Source organism: Globicephala melas, chromosome 3, assembly GCF_963455315.2.
Source record: "Globicephala melas chromosome 3, mGloMel1.2, whole genome shotgun sequence".
Taxonomy (NCBI): Eukaryota; Metazoa; Chordata; class Mammalia; order Artiodactyla; family Delphinidae; genus Globicephala; species Globicephala melas.
This window is the reverse complement of record NC_083316.1, coordinates 14,122,182-14,140,389: the sequence shown is the minus strand read 5'-3', so window position 1 is coordinate 14,140,389 and position 18,208 is coordinate 14,122,182. Positions and strand designations below refer to the sequence as shown.

Below are 18,208 nucleotides of genomic sequence, written 5' to 3'. Positions count from 1 at the left end.
CGCAGGAAGAGGTACGAGGGGGTCGGAAAATAATTTCCAGCTGAGGCACTAACCGTGCCGAGTTTTGAAGGAATTCCTAGAGGAATTCATCCAAGAGGGAGGGTGGCTCATTCCTGGCAGAAGATCAGCACGAGCACAGATTTCAAATGACGTGGTGCATTTGTCCAGCTGCAGGACATCCAAGATGCTGCAGTGAAGGTTGCGTGCAGCTGGCTGGCAAGGTGGTCAAGAGCAGGTGAAGAAGGGCACTGTGTGTGAGTTAGTGACCTTGAATTCATTTATGAAGGCTGGTAGGGGACAGTGTCAAAGGTGAGTTTGGGGAAAACTCAGTCTGGCTGCAGGTGATGGATGAGTCCGGCAGGTATAACCGGTCTAGGAGGAGAGGTGACCAGCAAACCAGATGGGAAATGATGGGATTCCACACCAATCCTGGGGGAGCTGGAGTATGAGACATATTAAGAGGTAGAATCTAGGTGTTTGATTGGGTTTGGGGGCGGGCAGCAGGCTGACGTTTATAGGATGACTGCTAGGTTTCTGGATCAACCATTTGGGTAGACCATGGTGCCATTTGCGAAGATGTGACTGTGTGAGAAGAGGCAGGTGTTTGGGGGAGCTCAGCCTTGTCCATGTTGAGTTTGGGCTTAGGGGCATCCAAGTGGAGATGCCCATGCCGGCTGCTGAGTATACAGATCTGCAGTTTAAAACTGAAGCTGCATTCAAGGTAGAGATCTGGGGAAGTAGGTCATGGCTATGTTTAGCTGTGATGATCGAGAGAGAAGGAAGGCGGAGAATGGTGGGTGGGGAGTAAATCTGGCTAGCGGTTCCCGCTTTTTTTTGTTTTTAATTTATTTATTTTATTTTTGGTCTTCGTTGCTGCACGTGGACTTTTCTCTGGTTGTGGCGAGCGGGGGCTACTCTTCGTTGCGGTACACAGGCTTCTCATTGCGGTGGCTTCTCTAGTTGAGGAGCACGGACTCTAGGCGTGAGGGCTTCAGTAGTTGTGGCACACGGGCTCAGTAGTTGTGGCACACGGGCTCAGTAGTTGTGGCTCACGGGCTCTAGAGCGTAGGCTCGGTAGTTGTGGTGCACGGGCTTAGTTGCTCCACGGCATGTGGGATCTTCCTGGCCCAGGGTTCGAACCCGTGTCCCTGCATTGGCAGGTGGATTCTTAACCACTGTGCCACCAGGGAAGCCCGGTTCCCACTTCTTAACAAGTCCTTCCCTTTAGAAGAGTTGTGGCACTGACTTGAACCAGTTTCCCTAGTGCATTTCAGATTACTTGATCTCCATCCAGCTTTTCAGACCCACATGATGAAAAGCCATTGTATTCTTGTTTTCATTAACAAAAACTATAATGCATGCCTGTGACTTACGTAATGTTTTCACATGGTGATGAGGTGGGGTAACAGAGGACATGCTATTATTACTGATTGGAATCTCGAGCCTAGAGGGGTTAAGCAGTGTACCGGGGAAGGTAGGTCCAGGGTGAGGACTTCAAGTCTTCTAACTTGACCAAATCTTGCTGTCTCCATCATTTCTTCCTGTGTTGGAATAGTGACTTCCCAGCGGTAACATGGATCCTCCGTTTCTACCAGCAGAGTGCATCTGAGGCCACTGGGTCACTTTTAGTGTTCTTAGTTATACTCAGTTTTTTTTGGTGGGGGACTAGATATAGGTATTATACCCTTATGCCTTTTGAAAACCTTGAATTGGTAGATTCTGCACGGAAGCAATGCAGAGCATTTCTCCCAGTGTTTCATAGCAATAGGCACGGCAGCTGTTCCAGGTTATTAAAATGGGCAAGGAAATGTATTTTTGGGGGGAGTTATGTGGAACTTTTCTGACTAGAAAAAAATTTTTACGTGCTTCAAAATAGAATATACTTTCTATTTCTGAAAAGCCATTAAGATGACCAGGAGATTTATTCTCATGGAATTTGGAATCCAGTATGAGGAAACCAGCACCTGGCCCCTCCTGGTGTTTGAGAGTTGCACGTATCCAGCGTTCCAAAGTGCATGGCGTTATCGTGGTGGTTTTGGGGGCAGTAATAAAAAATACCTTTTTAGAGAGTGACCAGTGGTACGAGCATGGAACACACTGTTGTCTCACAACTCTTAGGATTCCTTACTGCATTGTATCTTTGCCTCACTTGGTACTTAACTTACAGCCCGGCTCTTCTACACCCTCCATTCCCACTTTCCATATTTACTTACATTACGTGTTGAACCTTCCTTATTATTCCGCACATCTCTTACCCATGCAGCCTTTGTTTTAATGACAAAATAATCCATGCAGAGTGGTATGTTCAGGGGAGGGGGAGAAAAGATAGAGGTGCCCCAGCTGTAATTATTTTTGCTGATAGACCTCAACCATTTCACCTAATTTGAATAAACCATTAGGAACTGTGACTCTTGCTGCCACGTTGTTTTACACATTCCTTTTAGGGAGATTCAGAAGTACCATTTGGCACGAATATGGGCACAAACAATGAAAACTCAATGAGTTAAGTAGCTGAAGCGGTCCGCACTCCTGAAACTTTTAGGAGAATAATTCATTAGGACTTGGGTGCTCAGACTCTCTTCCTGAATATTCCTGTGGGTCGGCCCTGAAGACTGTGGGAGCTATTTGAAGAGTTTTACGCAGGAGAGTTTTTGTTTTCAGATGTTCATTTGTCACATGGGAAGCTGGGATTGAACATGCAAGACCGAGTGGGAGATCAGTGGGAAAGGAGGCTTTCGGGGACATCTGAGCAAGTGAGGCCAGGGCGGTGGAGATGGAGAAAAAGGGGGTTGATTCTAGAGTTAATTGAAAGTGGGGTGTACAGCACATGGAGACAGTGGCCACTGGCGATGTGGCTGGAGAGTCTGGGACGATTCCATGCTGTACGTAGGTGAGTGGGGAAGGGCGTCATCACAGACCCGAGGGCAGCACCCCACAACCAGGATCCAGGATCCTGCCCTCACCCTCACTCACTGGCTCTGTTCCTTCCTCTGTCAGAAGAGGCAGAAGCGTGGCTTCTGCGCTGCCCACAGGTCAAGGTTATGTCGGAGCAAATGAGGGTGTGCGACAGTGTGTCTGCATAGGGCAGATTGTCCTCCGTGTCCCACAGTTCTGAAATGTCAGTAAAGCTGTTTTGGAAACCTGTAGACTTAATTGTCATTTAAAATCTGGTGACAAGCCTGTTAAGAAATGACTCAGGTCATTAGTGAGAAGGTGAAACAGTAAAACGTGTGCATTCGTGTTCTAAGAGCCTAATTTATGTCTGGAACTACGTGGAGGTGCTTACAGCAGGAGACATTTTTAACTCTAAATGAGGCAAGGTTTCCTATAATCTTAAAAAATAACTATTAAAAAATTGGATTCTTTCTCCCTACCAGCCATACACACATTTTATATATTCTTTAGTTTTTTTGTTTTTGTTTTTTTTAAAGGAGAGATATCAGGTTATTGAGTTTGGGCTCAAATTCAGTCCGGTGTTTTGCTGTCCCTGTTGGCACATATGAGTCCATTGGTTGAAGTTACTGTCAGCTACAAATTATATAAGATGGCGACTCAACAGTGGAACAGTCTTTAGACGTGTTGGAATGATTTTTGAGCCAGAAACCCTGGCTGAGCATCAGCTCACGGGCCACCAGCTCCCACTGCGCGGCAGTGACCGGGCTCGGTCTGGGAAGGTACGTGATGCGTTAGCGGGTCCACCCGGCGTGACCGCCAGCAGAAACCTTGCCACTCTAGAGGCTGCCTCAGTGCTGACCGTCTGCTGTTCAGAGAGGCCGGCTTCACTCCTCTGGAATCCCCGGGGACCGGGTGCGAGGCAGACGTGTGTCATCTGCAACTGCCACGCCGCCGACCACATTGTCCTTCTGCAACACCTTCCAGCTACTTCATTGGGCCAAGTGCAATGTGAATTACTCAAAAGCGAAACTAGGCGTTAAGACCGTTGTGGATGTTCTGTCTTCATCTTTGCTAACAAGCCTTGGGTGTCCTGCCCCCATACGAAATCCACGCCATGCACGCTGTCAGGGTGAGTGATACCTTAAGCCAGCAGTCCCTCAGGTTTTGGGCACTGGGGACCGGTTCCGTGGAAGACAGATTTTCCCCGGACGGGGATGGTGCGAGGGGGGATGGTGCAGGCGGTAATGTGAGTGATGGGGGCGGCAGGTGAAGCTTCGCCCGGCGCTCACCTCCTGCTGTGACGCCTGGTTCCTAACAGGCTGCAGACCGGTTTCGGTCCACGGCCCGGGGCTGGGGGATCCCTGCCCTGAGCCATGCTGGGAGACTAGTTCCCCAACCAGGAAGGGGTAGCATGCCTACGAGGTTGTGACCAAAATAATCGCTTTCAAAGGAAAGCTTTTAATAAAAGGTTATGATATTTTTCATGAGTGAACCAATACATTTTTTAAAAGTCTCATCTCAGAATTTTACGACCACCATACACATAGGTCATGAATGGGGAGTGCAAAAATTTTCACGATTTAGGCATGTTGTTTTCTTAAAAAGATATGTTCGTGATGGATTACTCTTCTAACGTTACTTAAAGTTAATAGTCAAGTTGATGCCCTGACGGGCTTTTCTGTTTTACTTGTAGCTGAGAAAGGAGATCGGCAGCACGCCTACCTATCTGTATAAAGACGGACGGCACTGACTGTCTTGACTTCTGCCAAAGTAGGAAAAAGAACATGTTTCACAGGAAAATGGACAGTCTTGATATTTCACAGAATAACAATAATCATGCATCCAACTACTGGAAAGGTAGAAATAGGCCTGACGCTTTAGACCAACCAGAGGAAGTGGCCAGACACCCAGAGCCTCAAGCGTCACGTACCTGCCTGCCTCACCTGTGCAAACAGTCGATGTAAAACAAGCCACGAGCACCTGTGGCCAAGGCGTTGATGGAGGGTGTCTGGCATCCTCCAGGGAACCATGTGGTTCTCTGCTCTCCTTTAGAAGTAGGACCCTTTCCTTCCCCAGAGGAAAAAGCTTCCACCTTTCTTTCTGGCCACATCCTCCCCATGGTACTATGACAGGGAAAAGTGGCCTCTCTAGAGAGTGGAGGTTTCCAAAGACCTGAACATTCATACATGAAAGCTCCACGTCTTTTAATTTTTTTTTAATTGAAGTGAAATTTATATAACAGAAAACTAAACACTTTAAAGTAAATTCAGTGGCATTTAGTACATTCCGTGTTGTACAACCGGCACCTCTGTCTAGTTCCAAAATGTTCTCATCACCCAAATGGAAACCTTGTACCTGCAAAGCAGTCACCCCCGAGTCCTGCCTCGCCCCACCCTCCCCTCTGCCCATGGTAACTACCACCAAGCTTTCTGTCTCTGTGGATTTACCTGCTCTGGAGGTGTGCACATCTGTACCTCGCTTCTTTGACTTAGTGTCGTGTTTTCAAGGTTCATCTACATTGTAGCCTGTATCAGTACTTCATTTCCTTTGCACAACTGTGTGGATGTGTACCGCATCTTGTTTACCCATCTATCTGATGACGTGCATTTGGGTTGTGTCCGCCTTCAGGCTCTTGCGAACGACGCTGCTGTGTATTTGTTGGAGGACCAGTTTTTAATTCTTTTGGGTGCATACCTAGGAGTAGAATTGTTGGGTCATATAGTAATAACTCTTTGACCTTTTTAACCTTGTTTTGGTTCAAAATATTTCCAAAACATGTTATAGACCTCCTTACATTTGAAAACAGTTAAGACGGGACACACGATACTTGATGTTCCTGGCAGTCACTGTGAATATAAATGATTACAAATTGCTATAATATGGTACAGATGCACTCAGGATGTTTAGACTTTCTGTCCAGTGTTTCTTGCTTTTCTTGTGCTGTGCTGTGTTGCCACCCCCTGCCAGTGAATGTGAAGAGAAGGCTCTGGAATTAGGTTGCCTGCATTCACATCTCACCTCTACCACTTACTGGCTATGTGGCCGAATGCAAAATTTTATCACTCTGCCTCAAATTCCTCCTCTGAAAAGTAGGTGTAATAACACTGTGAACCTCCTAGGGTTATTGTGAGTGGCGAAAGGGTCAGGCCCTGTTTATTAGTCTGCTCGGGCTGCCATGACAAAAGACCACCAACTGGCTGGCTGAAACAACAGACATTTATTTTCTCACAGCTCTGGAGGCTCAAAAGTTTGAGATCAAGGTGTCAGCAGGGTTGGTTTCTCCTGAGGGCTCCTTCCTTGGCTTGCAGACGGCCTCCTTCTTCCTGTTCCTTCACATAGTCTTCCTGTGCACGTACATATGTCCCCAGTGTTTCTTGGTGTATCCAAATGCCATCTTCATATGAGGACGAGATTAGGGCCCACCTGAACAGCCTCATTTTAATTTAATCATCTCTTTAAAGGTCCTGTCTACAGGTATACTTGCATTTGGAGGTACTGGGGGTTAGGGCTTCAATGTGTGAATTGGGGGAGGAGGCTGAATCAGCCCATAGCTCTCCATCAAGCCCGTGGTGCAGTGTATACACCACAGAAGCTGGCAGGTAGGTGGTGGTGGCTGCAGGGTCCTACCCCCACCCCTTCTCATCTGCTGCTTCACTTGTGTCTGACAATCAAACTTCGTTAGCCTTTCTTGAAGAAGGACAAATGAGTAGTTTATGTCCATATGGAGGAGGCATGAGGCATTTTGCTTTACTAACTCTGTAGCCTCTGTTTTGCTGCTCTGAAGATTTTGCTTAATTTCTGGCCTGGATTTGGTTCCAGAAAAGATAAGATTTCCATGAGCTATTCTCCAGATAAGTTGCATGGTACTTCACGCGGTGTTTGAGATTACTGAAAGAGTACCTAGTGCTCCCAAAGTGGTCTTGTGGCTTTTTAAAAGTTAAAGATATGTAACATAAAATTTACCGTTGCGACTGTTTGTCAGTGTACTAAATACATGTGCAGTGTTGTGCAACCATAACCACTGTCTACCTCCAGAGCTTTCTCACCGTTCCAAACAGAAACCCTGTGCCCATTAAGCAGTAACTCTTCATCCACCACCCCGCCCTGTTTCTCTTATTTCTTTAATCCTGCCATTTCCTAATAGCCACTAGATGAGAATCGGAGTCAGGAGGTCACTGGGGAATAGGGATTTGGGCCTCACCGTGTCACCATCCTCTCTCTTGTTTACCTTTCACTGCAGTGCTCTTTGAAATGGCTTCATTCCTTTGCAAAAGATTTGTCCCCAAAGGTAAAGGAAAAAAGTGTGAGCAGGGCTCAGGAGTCACTGGTCCCCTTAACGTACACTCGGCGGATTCTGGTAAAGCTCAGACAGCGGCTCTGGCGTGAGAGGTGGCGTCTCTTCCCCTCCAGGCGTGGACCACGCTGAGCTGCTTCTGTCTCTGCCCAGCGTGGGTGGGGATGAGATCCTGTGCCCACCCACTCTCCGCCCCCCCCAGCCCCGAGTGCCACCTGTAACCCGGGTCCCTGTGTCCCCACCCCCTGTCCTCGCAGACCTACATCGGCTCCATCATCGCCTCTGTGAACCCCTACAAGACCATCGCCGGCCTGTACTCACGGGACGCCATGGAGCGCTACAGCAGGTGCCACCTGGGCGAGCTGCCCCCGCACGTCTTCGCCATCGCCAACGAGTGCTACCGCTGCCTGTGGAAGCGCCACGACAACCAGTGCGTCCTCATCAGGTAACCCAGCCAGCAGCCACCACAGACATGGAGCCCGCTTATTAGCGCATCAACCCCCAGATTTCTCAGATGGAGTTTTCCCTTTTGAATAGGCTGACAACTACGGCTTCCAAAAGACACGAGTTATTCTTTGGTTTATTCCAGTGGTCAGACATGGTCCTTCTATTGACTTATGGAAACATTGCATAGTTCTTCCAAATTTAAAATATTTTACATATTCTAGAGCACTCCTCAGAATGCTTGTCTGTTGCAGCAAGGTCCTGTTTTTTGCCAGTATGAGAAGATTACCCTAGAATCTCCCAAATTTAAGAATTTTTAATGATTTTAATTGGGTGTTCCTAAAGTTGACCTTTGAATTAGCCACAGAAGTGGGACTTACTATGTTATATGTTGAGGGAATGATAGGCATTTTTCTCAACCACTCTCAACACACTGTGCCACCAGGGAAGCCCCTGTGTTCTTCTTATTGGCAATATTTACCCATTACTCTTGTTCGGGGGTCCTTCGTTTGTAATCAATCAGAATTATATGAATGTGGAAGGTAGAACACGTTCATATTGTCTCTCCCTGCCTCCCTCTATCACCTACTTTCTTTAAGGGAAGGGAAGCACCTGGGCAGATACATTCTCTCCTCTTTATTACCTTAACGGTGCTTATGCACTGGGCTGTAGAAACAACTTGGATAGAGGGACTGTCCATTTATGCATTTCAGTAAATATGAATTATTGTAACTTGCAGTTAATCAAAAATGAAGCTAACGCTTAGTATAAAAGCAGAGCTTTTAAGAGTCACCTTCCCGGGCTTCCCTGGTGGCGCAGTGGTTGAAAGTCCGCCTGCCAATGCAGGGGACACGGGTTCGTGCCCCGGTCCAGGAAGATCCCACATGCTGCGGAGCAGCTGGGCCCGTGAGCCATGGCCGCTGAGCCTGTGCGTCCGGAGCCTGTGCTCCGCAACGGGAGAGGCCACAACAGTGAGAGGCCTGTGTACCGCAAAAAAAAAAAAAAAAAGAGTCACCTTCCCAATTAATTAACTTGCCTTATGATTAGAGCACTATTTGTGGGCTCTTTTAGATGACTTCGCTGAAGTTCAGGAGTTAGAATTTAAGATCACTATTTCAGCATACAGAATATAGTTTGATAAGATTAACAGAAAGAGTTTAATCTATTTTAGGAAGATCAAGTTGTTTTCCACACTTAGGTACCTAAATATTTGCCATCAATGATTGGCTGTGTTTATTACTTTCAGTGGAAAAAATGAGAGCATGACTCATATATCACCTGCTAGACAGAGCAGTTTGGGAAGAAAGTGAAAAATCAAATGAGATCATTGTGCATATATATGTGTGTGTAATAATACGGAAAGGGGTTGGCGTGTTCTTGCCAAAGACTATGGCATTTAAAAAGAAGGCGGGGCTAGCCGGGAGCCAGAAGGAAGAGGGGACCCCAAACAAAAAGCTCTCATTGTGTAATGCTGATGTGAAAAGAGTAACTGTATTTATCTAAAGTAACTCAGGAAACAGCGTCTTTAAGAATAGATTTCTCATTAAAATGTGTTTTGGTTTTTAATAGACCTCTTGCAGTTTTTTTTAGTGGGGCATGGGGCTGCGGGAATTAAGAGAAAATTGAGTATAAAAATAGAAATTGTAGGGTACAGTAGCCCTATTTAGATTTCCTCAGGCATGATCTGCCCCCTGGTGGTACAACATGTTACTACTTTCAAAACTTTCGCTCTAATTACCTATGAAACCAGAAAATAAGCCTATTTGGAATTAGGCAGGGACCACATAGATCAGTTTTTCTCTCACTTTACGAGCCTGTGTCACTGCTAGTCTCGTGGATTCTAGTCCAAGCGTTTTTTGTTGGTCTCACTTTCAAGAGTTTCTCTCTCTTAAGCTCTTTATTTTACCCTTCTTGTGTACGTTTAAGCCAATGCTTATGCTATTATAGTTTCTAAAATATAAATATATGTTTAAAACTTCCATGAGCTTTTTTTAAATCTAACTGACAAGGTCAGATTTTGATCTAGTACATTTTAAGTGAATATCAATTTGGGGCAGGCAGAGTTTAGTCTATTTTGTTTAGTCTGTTTTTCCCTTTTCAGTATGTATGAACTTTTAAGGTAGTGTCGGCAAGGCCTGTGGTTAATTCATCTGTGCAACTCGTTGCCCAGGACAGTGTCTGATAGGAGGGCCAGCATCCAACAGCTGTCAGTCAAAGGATGGGTGGGCAGAACAGCTGTTGGTTTAGGACCTCTGCTTGCCTTGCAGAAGTTTTGGTTTTCTAAAATTGGAGTGATTTTTTTCCTTAACTATGTCTTTTATATTCTGGAATAATAATTGGGTGTTTGGTCTTTTTCTATTCTAGTAGTATTTTAGAAATAATTGAATTGGAATAGTGAACAAAACTTGCATCCTGTGTCAGAAGGGCACCAGCCAGAGTAAGGCATGGGGCCTGCCTCACGCTCATATCAAATGGTAGTTTACCTTGTTAAAAAAGAAAAGACCCAATCACTGCCCTTTAGGAACTTTTGTTCTGATGGGAAGAAACTGATGTAAATAAGTAATTTCAATCAGCCTGCCTAAGGCTAAAATAGAAATGTGTACATGGTTGTTCAGAGAAGATGGCAATAGATGCTCAGCAAGGAATCGAAAATATATCTCAGAGAAAGTGACATGTGATCATGAGTCCATTGGTACGTGGGAACAGCAGCAGGCACAGAGGGGACCCTGGAAGGGCACAGAAGCACTTGCAAAAACGTGTGGAAGGACAAGGAACATATGCAAATAGAAGGTACACCTGTAAGGTGTGGGATCTGCTAAGGACATGAAGGAACTGGTGTTCGAAAGGCAAGGAGGGAACTGCCATTCATTGAGAAAGACCAGAAGCCTTCTCTGGGGGAGCCGAGGCTTGGAGCTGTTGAGGGACCTGCCAAGGAGACTGAGCGTGAGCTACAGGCACAGGACATGAACTTCCGTCTCCCTGTGTTAGTTTCGGAACAGAGTCCCACTTCCTGGTGCAGGGGCTCACCTTACGGGCTTTTTCCTGGTGCAGGGGCTCATCTTATGGGCTTTGCCCTGCTTGCTAAGACCTGCGGACCGAATCCTCTAGGCAGTAGAGAAGTTTCCAAAGTCTTGTAGCAAGCAGTGGAGTGATTAGTATATATTTTGAGAAAATCACATGAATCAGGGCAATCTGATTCACAGGATGGAGAATGTCAGGTGTCAGCAGAGGTATCCTGTAAAGGGCCAGGGAGGACATACATATTTTCGGCTCCGTGGCTGAGATCGGCTCCATTACAACTACTCGACTCTGCCCTTGGAGTGCGGAAGTGCTCGTAGATAGAGCGCACGTGAACCACCAGGCTGTGTTCCAATAAAACTTTATTTATAAAAACACGCAGAAGGGCAGACTGGGGGGCCACAGTTGGCCGATACCTGCACTGGAGGGGAGACTGGCCTGCGGGGTGGGTAAAGGGTCCTGTTTCCATCGGAGGCCCTTTCCTTCAGGTGTGTTTTGATCCTTCCTCCCTGCTTTCCTGGGCACTTTGCTCCATCTTTGAGCCTCACTGCCCCTGATTCTTGGCCTCTTCTTTTCTACTGGATCGTTGGCCTTATCACTCAAAAATTCCTAGTGTGCGTCTGCGTGACTCCCCAGACTTCAGTGCCTCCCCTGCCGACTTCTCCTCTGAGTTCCACACGCGTGTCCAGGCACCCTGAGGCATCATCGCGGAGGTGTCTGATGGGCATCTCAGGGGTGGCACCTCGTCAGTCCATCCTGAGTTTCTCCCAGAAACATGTTCCTGCTCTCATGCTTCTCATTCTTAGCAAGTGGGCTCTCCATCCTACCGGGTCCCAAGCCTGAGATCCGGAAGTCATTCTTGAATCTAGAAGAGTCACCCTGCCCCCAACAATTCAGGTCAAATTACCTACGGTAAACTGTACCAATCTCATATATCCAGTTCGATGAGTATTGAAAAACGTGAACCGCTGTGTTACCAGCGCCCATGCAGGGGACCTGGGTTCTGTCCCTGGTCCAGGAAGATCCCACATGCAAGTTCCCTGGGCTCTCCCGAGTCATCCCCCCCGCTTCCCTGTCACTTACCAACCACCCAGACCAGGGCTGTCAGCCGTCCCCGTCCTCCTCCCTCCACCGTCTGTTTGGGGGCTGCTGGCTTCTCCTCTTTGCTGCCCCCTCCCCTTACCCTCTGCCCTCACTTCCTGCTTCCTCTCTTGTCTCCCTCGATCCACCCTCCTCACTCCATACTCCTCACCGGGTGATTTGATTCTTTAAAACCTTGACCCCGATCATGACGCTCTCCTGCTTAAAAACTGTCTTGAGACTTTTCCATTCTGCCTACGAAAAATTCTCAGAACTTTTAATATGGCCTCTGAGGCCTCATATCAGTGCTTTGATTATTTTTCTTTCCCTTTTTCATTTTCACGATTTAAAAAGTTTTTTTTTTTAATGGTATCAACTCATTTTGGTTCATCTGGGTGAACATGTTCTCTCTGAAGCCCATGTTTGTGTTTGTGGTCATGTTGGCGCCAAGGGTTAAGACTGTAACTGCCACAGGCTAATGAGAAAAATGCAGGACTGGATATGTAAGTGATGTGTTCACTGTAAGTGAAGGTGAATTAACATCATGATTGCTGTATGAGTTAATGTTTTATCGAGGCTGGAATAAAGGAACCAGATGGAATATGTGACTCATCACAGCGCCCGTGGTGGAAGAGCCTACCAGGCTCACAAGAGAAGCAGTGGACAGTCACAGTGCAAGGAGCGCTTCAGTTTGAGCAAAACAGCATTAACCAGGGGGTTAGGTTAGTCTTGTTAATTTGGATTTTATTGGTGTTATGTTTTGTTTGTATTTAATTATGTAATTTATTCTGGCTTTATAGTTCTGTGATATGGTAAGCAAAGGAGTATATCCTTAGTCATTATATCATTATAATGCTATAATATACATGCTGTATTATCACATAGCTCCCCAAGCAATCAACTCAGTTCTGTCACTGTCCACCAGGAGACAGCGTCAGATCCCCCAGGTTGTTAAGGGCTCAGTCCTACAAGACTGCCATTCCCTCCACTTCAGATGCCAGTCATGTTGTCACCTGTGCTTCTGACCAACCAGCTCTAGGTTGGAGCTTCCAATGACCCCCCTCCTTGGGTTTGATTAATTTGCTAGAGCACCACACAGAACTCAAACATTTTTACTTCCTAGATCACCGCTGTACTATAAAAGGATATAACTCAGGAACCGCCGGATGGAAGAGATGCACACGGCATGGTGTGGGAAGGGTGGGGGAGCTTCCCTGCCCCCTCCAGGGAGCCGCTGTTTACCTCCACGTGCGCACCAACCCAGAAGCTCTCTGAACCCTGTCCTTTTGGGGTTTATGGAGGCTTCATTACCTAGGCTTGACAGATTGATGAAATCATTGGCCATTGGCAATGAAACTCCATCTGCAGCCTCTCTCCCCCCCTATTGAAAAGAACCAGTTCCATACTTGACTGGAAAACAGTGGCCTCTGAGTGGGACCCCAGCCCCTTCCCTTTTCTTCCCGATTGGCTGTGCAGGCTGCTCTCCCTTCCCCCAAGGCTCCAAGCCCTTTCCTCAAGCAGGAAAGGGAGGGTCTCCCTCCCCTCCCGCCTCCTTTCCCCATCCTTCAGTTTTCACCCACTTAACTCCTGTGCGTGTCTCTGCATTTCAGTCTAAATGTCATTCCCCCAGAAAGGCGTTAGCTGAACCTGAGCCCTCCATCTAAATTATGAATCCTCCCATCTCCTGAGATTTATACTTGACAGCATTAACTGTAATTTGTGATTCTTTGATATCTCCTGCTGCTGCTGCTGGGTCATAAATACTGTCCGTGACCGTTTGTTTCAGGAGTGTGTTCCCAGCCCTCAGTGCAGCCTGACACGTAGTAGGCACACGGATACTTAGGGAAGGAAGGAATACCTGCAGAGATGCTCTTTCTTCATTGCTTTAAAGATCACGTTTTGTGACCCTCAGTAAATGTTTTCATGAGGAGTGTTAAAGTCGCAGGCAGGGGAGGGGAGGAAGAAGAGGAGAGTTAAATAAAAGTGAGGCCTGTTACCTTAACGTTAATGTCTGGGGACATCTGGCATATTTCTGGGTTTTAACGATTTGTGAGTTATTTATATTCTTTGCCTTATTCATGCCACACTTCCACAACCTCGTATATACAGTCACCTTTTTCATCTCCTGGTGCAGTCCTATCTGAATTATGTGACATTGCTTTCAGGAGTAGTACTTCCCAACCCTGGCCTCATAGTAGAATCATCTGGAAATTTAAAAAAAATACTGATGACTGAATTCTACCCTTACAGGTTCGGATCAGGGAGACAGTGGGTAATTCTCATGTCCAGCCAAGTTTGAGAGCTACTGTTGTACAAATCCGAGTTTCATTTTTGTTTCAAGTTTTACTTACGTATCAAAAAAGATGTACTTAAAGAAGATGCTTGAAGAAAATTTGCTACAATGAGAAAAAAAAGTGGGCCGAAGCTGATGGTAGATCAGTCTCCTTGACGGGTGAAGGACAATGCAAATCTCGGGTTTTCTTCTCCTTGACAAGTCTGTGCTGTCCAATTTGAACAGCTTTTTCTCCACGGCTGTATAATTACCGTGTTCGTCAGAGCAGACTAATTGCTGTGCTAATTGCTGTAACATCCCCCAAATCTCAGAGGCATAACACAGGAGTGGCTTATTTCTTGCTATTTCACAGCCCCACGTGGGAAGGTGATTTTTTTATGCCACACATCGGTTTGTTTTGGAGATGTGCCACCCTGAGGGCACCCAAACGGCAGGCCTGGAAGGCAGGGAGCCCAGAGGACCATGAGGGTGTTTAGCCACCCGACGTGGAAATAGCGGATACCCGCCTTGCTCAGTTCAGCCGCCTTCTGGTTGAGCTGGCCATGTTCGGTCCTGGTTACCGATCGCCGCCCTTCCTGCAAGGGAGGTTGAAATGCCACCCACCTCTGAGTGCTGGAGGATACAGGGGTGGGTTTGGGGACCGTGTAAACCATGACTTCTGCCTCACACGTTATGACTAGAGAACGTCTCCCTTTCAGTTTTGTTTGTTTTAACAAAATTTAACTGCTAGGTAGACGGGATATATATTTTTAAGTCTCGAGAGTTATTTAAATCTCTTCTTGCAACTTTCTCTTAGCTTCTGCTCCTCATTCAGTGCCCCCTTGCTGAATGTCTCCTCTGTGCCAGCTCCCAGGCTAGGCAGGTGCCAGCTCCACAGAGATGAATGCTCAGCCCCGCCCTGGGAAGATTCTGGTTGCTGATAACAGAAAAGCTCACCAGAGCTGGCGTCACCTGCGTGGGCCTTGATTATCTCAGACGGCAAGGCAGGGGCGGGGTCAGGGCTGTGGGTCCAGCCACTCCCACTGGGCGCTTCTCTGATTGTCTTGCCTTTTGCTTTCCAATCTCAAGATAGCTGTGGATTCCCAAATGTTTGTCGTCTGCAGCCAGAGGGACGTTCTATCTGGTCTCTCTGTGTGTGTGTGTGTGTGTGTGTGTGCGCGCGTGTGTGTGTGTGTGCGTGTGTGCGTGCGCGCACATGCATACCTCCCCAGGAGCCTCAGCACACTTGGCGTTAAGTCTCTTTGGCTGGCATCCTGACACCTGCCCACGGCCAGCCACCTTATCACCTGCGCAGGGAATGGAATTACCGTGATTGGCCTCGATCGGTGGAGATTCCCCTGGGCCTGCAGTGGACGGTGTCACCTCTGAGTCATTTCCTCTCCTTTATTACATGTGCTTAATCATTCATCGTGTTATCTGCACAGTTCCTCTTTCATAACCTCCTAGCTCTTGACACTCAACGGGGGTGCTGTGTTAGAACTTGTGGGGGCCTCATCTGTTTATCTCCCCCCTTGAGCAGTTATGAACCTGTTACCCTGTGATAGTGTTGGTTTTCACGTACCGTTACTTATGCCGTGGGTTTACTTTTCTCGTAAGTTATTTGCCCTTTTACTACTTCTGTTCTCCCTGTGGTACCGAGCAGGGTGCCTTACACAAAATCGGTTGGGTCTCTCCTTCCAAATCTCTCATCTCCATCCCTTCCCTTTCATCTCCAGCCTGGTTGTACTTGTCCATGGCCTGACCACCACATGCCTAGATCATAACAGCAGCTGGTCTCCCTGAGGGACCCGCAGTCCTGGAGCACGACTTCAGAGCTGTGTTCCTCACGGGTGACCTTGATGGGCTTGGCCTTCGCCTTCTGTCTCCTGTGGTGGCCTCAGAACCATCGACCTCGATCCTTTTGCCCTTTCTCTGCCCACTCTGGTCTCGGTCCAGTTGACCAAACCAGAATCCCACCCCTGTAGACCTCCCGCAGCTCCTCTGGCCTCTCTGCTTTCGTTCACAGGGTCATCTGACCCCGAATCCTTCCGCTTTCCTCTTTGCCTAGCTGACGTTTGCCGGTCCTTTGTGACACAACTCAGATCCCATTAACTCCTCTCATTTGCCCTGCCCCCCACCCTCCCCAGCTCCAGGGCCTCGAGGTTGCTTTGTTCACTTTTCGTTAATCATCGCTGAAGCAGCATCTCTGCAGGACGCTGGATTGCTGACAGACCTGCTGTTCAGTTCTGACCCGGGCCCTTAGCCGCTGCCTGCCTCATGGGATTATTATGGGAATAAAGTGCCCAAGTGTGGGTCGAGTACCTACAGGTTCATTCCCTTGTCCCCTCAATATTTACGAATGATTGCATTTTTGTGCGTATTTACCAGAAAGTTACCACTAACATGTTCATTCATTTAACAGATGCTTACTGAGTGTCTGCCACCAGCCAGGCACTGTTGAGGGGTCTGTGACACTTCAGTAAACAAAACCCCAATCCCGGCCTTTGCAGAGCTTACCTGCCACGAAAGACACCGTCCTTCTTATTACCTGAGCTTCGTGAAGGTGGTACCTCTGTTTAGCTTGTAGGCTGAGGGAGTCATTGGCAACACAGAGGCCATGCAGCTGCCAGGAGGAGGGACTCTTCTCTGTAACTCAGCACTTTGAGCTCTTTCCCACTGTTCAGGAGCTGTACAGAGTGAAGTACGTCAGAAAGAGAAAAACAAATAGTGTACATTAATGCATACATGTGGAACCTAGAAAAATGGCACAGGTGAACCGGTTTGCAGGGCAGAAATAGAGACACAGATGCAGAGAACAAACGTATGGACACCAAGGGGGGAATGTGGAGGGGGCTGGTGGTGGTGGGATGAACTGGGAGATTGGGATTGACATGTATACACTAATATGTATAAAATGGATAACTAGTAAGAACCTGCTGTGTAAAAAATAAAATAAAATTCAAAACAAAAAAGTTGCTCTGTGGACAAATTGGACTGACACTGGCCAAGCTGGGGGTTTTTGTTGTTGTTTTAATTAGAAGCACAAATTTCTGCATGTTGTCTTTCAGTGGTGAAAGCGGGGCAGGTAAGACCGAAAGCACTAAGTTGATCCTCAAGTTTTTATCCGCCATCAGTCAGCAGTCTCTGGACTTGTCCTCGAAGGAGAAGACATCGTGTGTTGAACAAGCCATTCTTGAGAGCAGGTATTTGGCCATCGTGTTTCTCGTTTCCAACTTATAGGATTCACTTTCCTCACCGTTTGGCTTATTTAAGGAAGAGTTGAAACTCGGGGCGCTCTCTTCTCTTTTTCTTAACTTGGCTTTCACGATTCCTCAAGGAAAAGTCTCCCCACACACACGGCGATTTCTAATGACCTGAGCCCCCATCGCTGCACCATGTTTGAGTTGGTGGCTGAGTGAGTGAGGCACATTCTGCAGCTGCCTCTTACCTGGCAGCCCTCGGCTGGCTGTTGGGAGGCCTCGTTATTGGCTGAAATTCCGGCCTCCGTCCACCACATCACAGAGGGCTTAGTGGTCAAATCTTTGGAGGCGTCTTAGGAGCACAATGGCACTGTATAGCCTCTCATGTTGCAGAACAATGCCACATCGATGGCAGTGACCTCAGAGCTTTGAAAGAGGGCCATGGTGCAGTAGCCTCTGAAATTCTAATTAAAATGTGTAATTGCCCTGTGTCTGATTGGTGCCTTGTAAGGTTTTAGAACCAGTAGGGACTTTTCAGGTCCTATTACTTAGAAATTAGTCCAGGAGTCAGCAAACTTCAGCCTGACGCTGGTATCTTGCAGCCTGTTTGGGTTTTGTTTTTTTAGCCTTCAACATTTATTTTTTAAATTGTGCTAAAATGCACATAACAAAAAATGTATAACTTTCAATATTTTTCAGTGTACAGCTTAGTGGCGTGAAGTACATTCACATTGTTGTGCAGCAGTCACCACCATCCGTCTCTAGACCGTTTTCATCTTCCTCCTGCGGCCCGTTTTGATAAATAAAACTTTATAGGAACACAGTTACCCTCGTTTGCGTATTGTTTACAGCTGCTTTCGAGCTGTAGTGGCAGAGCTGAGTAGCTGCATCAGAGGCCACATGGCCCACAAAACCAAAAGTATTTACTACCTGATCCTCTGCAGAAAAAGATGGCTGACTCCTGACCTAGTCTGACCACATTTTACAGTCGGAGGAGACCCAAGG

At 47.1% G+C, this 18,208-nt stretch overlaps 1 protein-coding gene across 1 annotated transcript in view; it reads left to right on the top strand.

Annotated features, from left to right (window-relative positions):
- The window catches only part of MYO10 (myosin X), a 216,064-nt gene that overhangs the window by 105,482 nt on the left and 92,374 nt on the right, over nt 1-18,208 (top strand). Inside the window, exons 4-5 of the mRNA XM_030856599.2 lie at nt 7,447-7,634; nt 17,072-17,206. Of these exons, the coding sequence (XP_030712459.2) occupies nt 7,447-7,634; nt 17,072-17,206 (323 nt within the window). The remainder of the gene's footprint in view (nt 1-7,446; nt 7,635-17,071; nt 17,207-18,208) is intronic.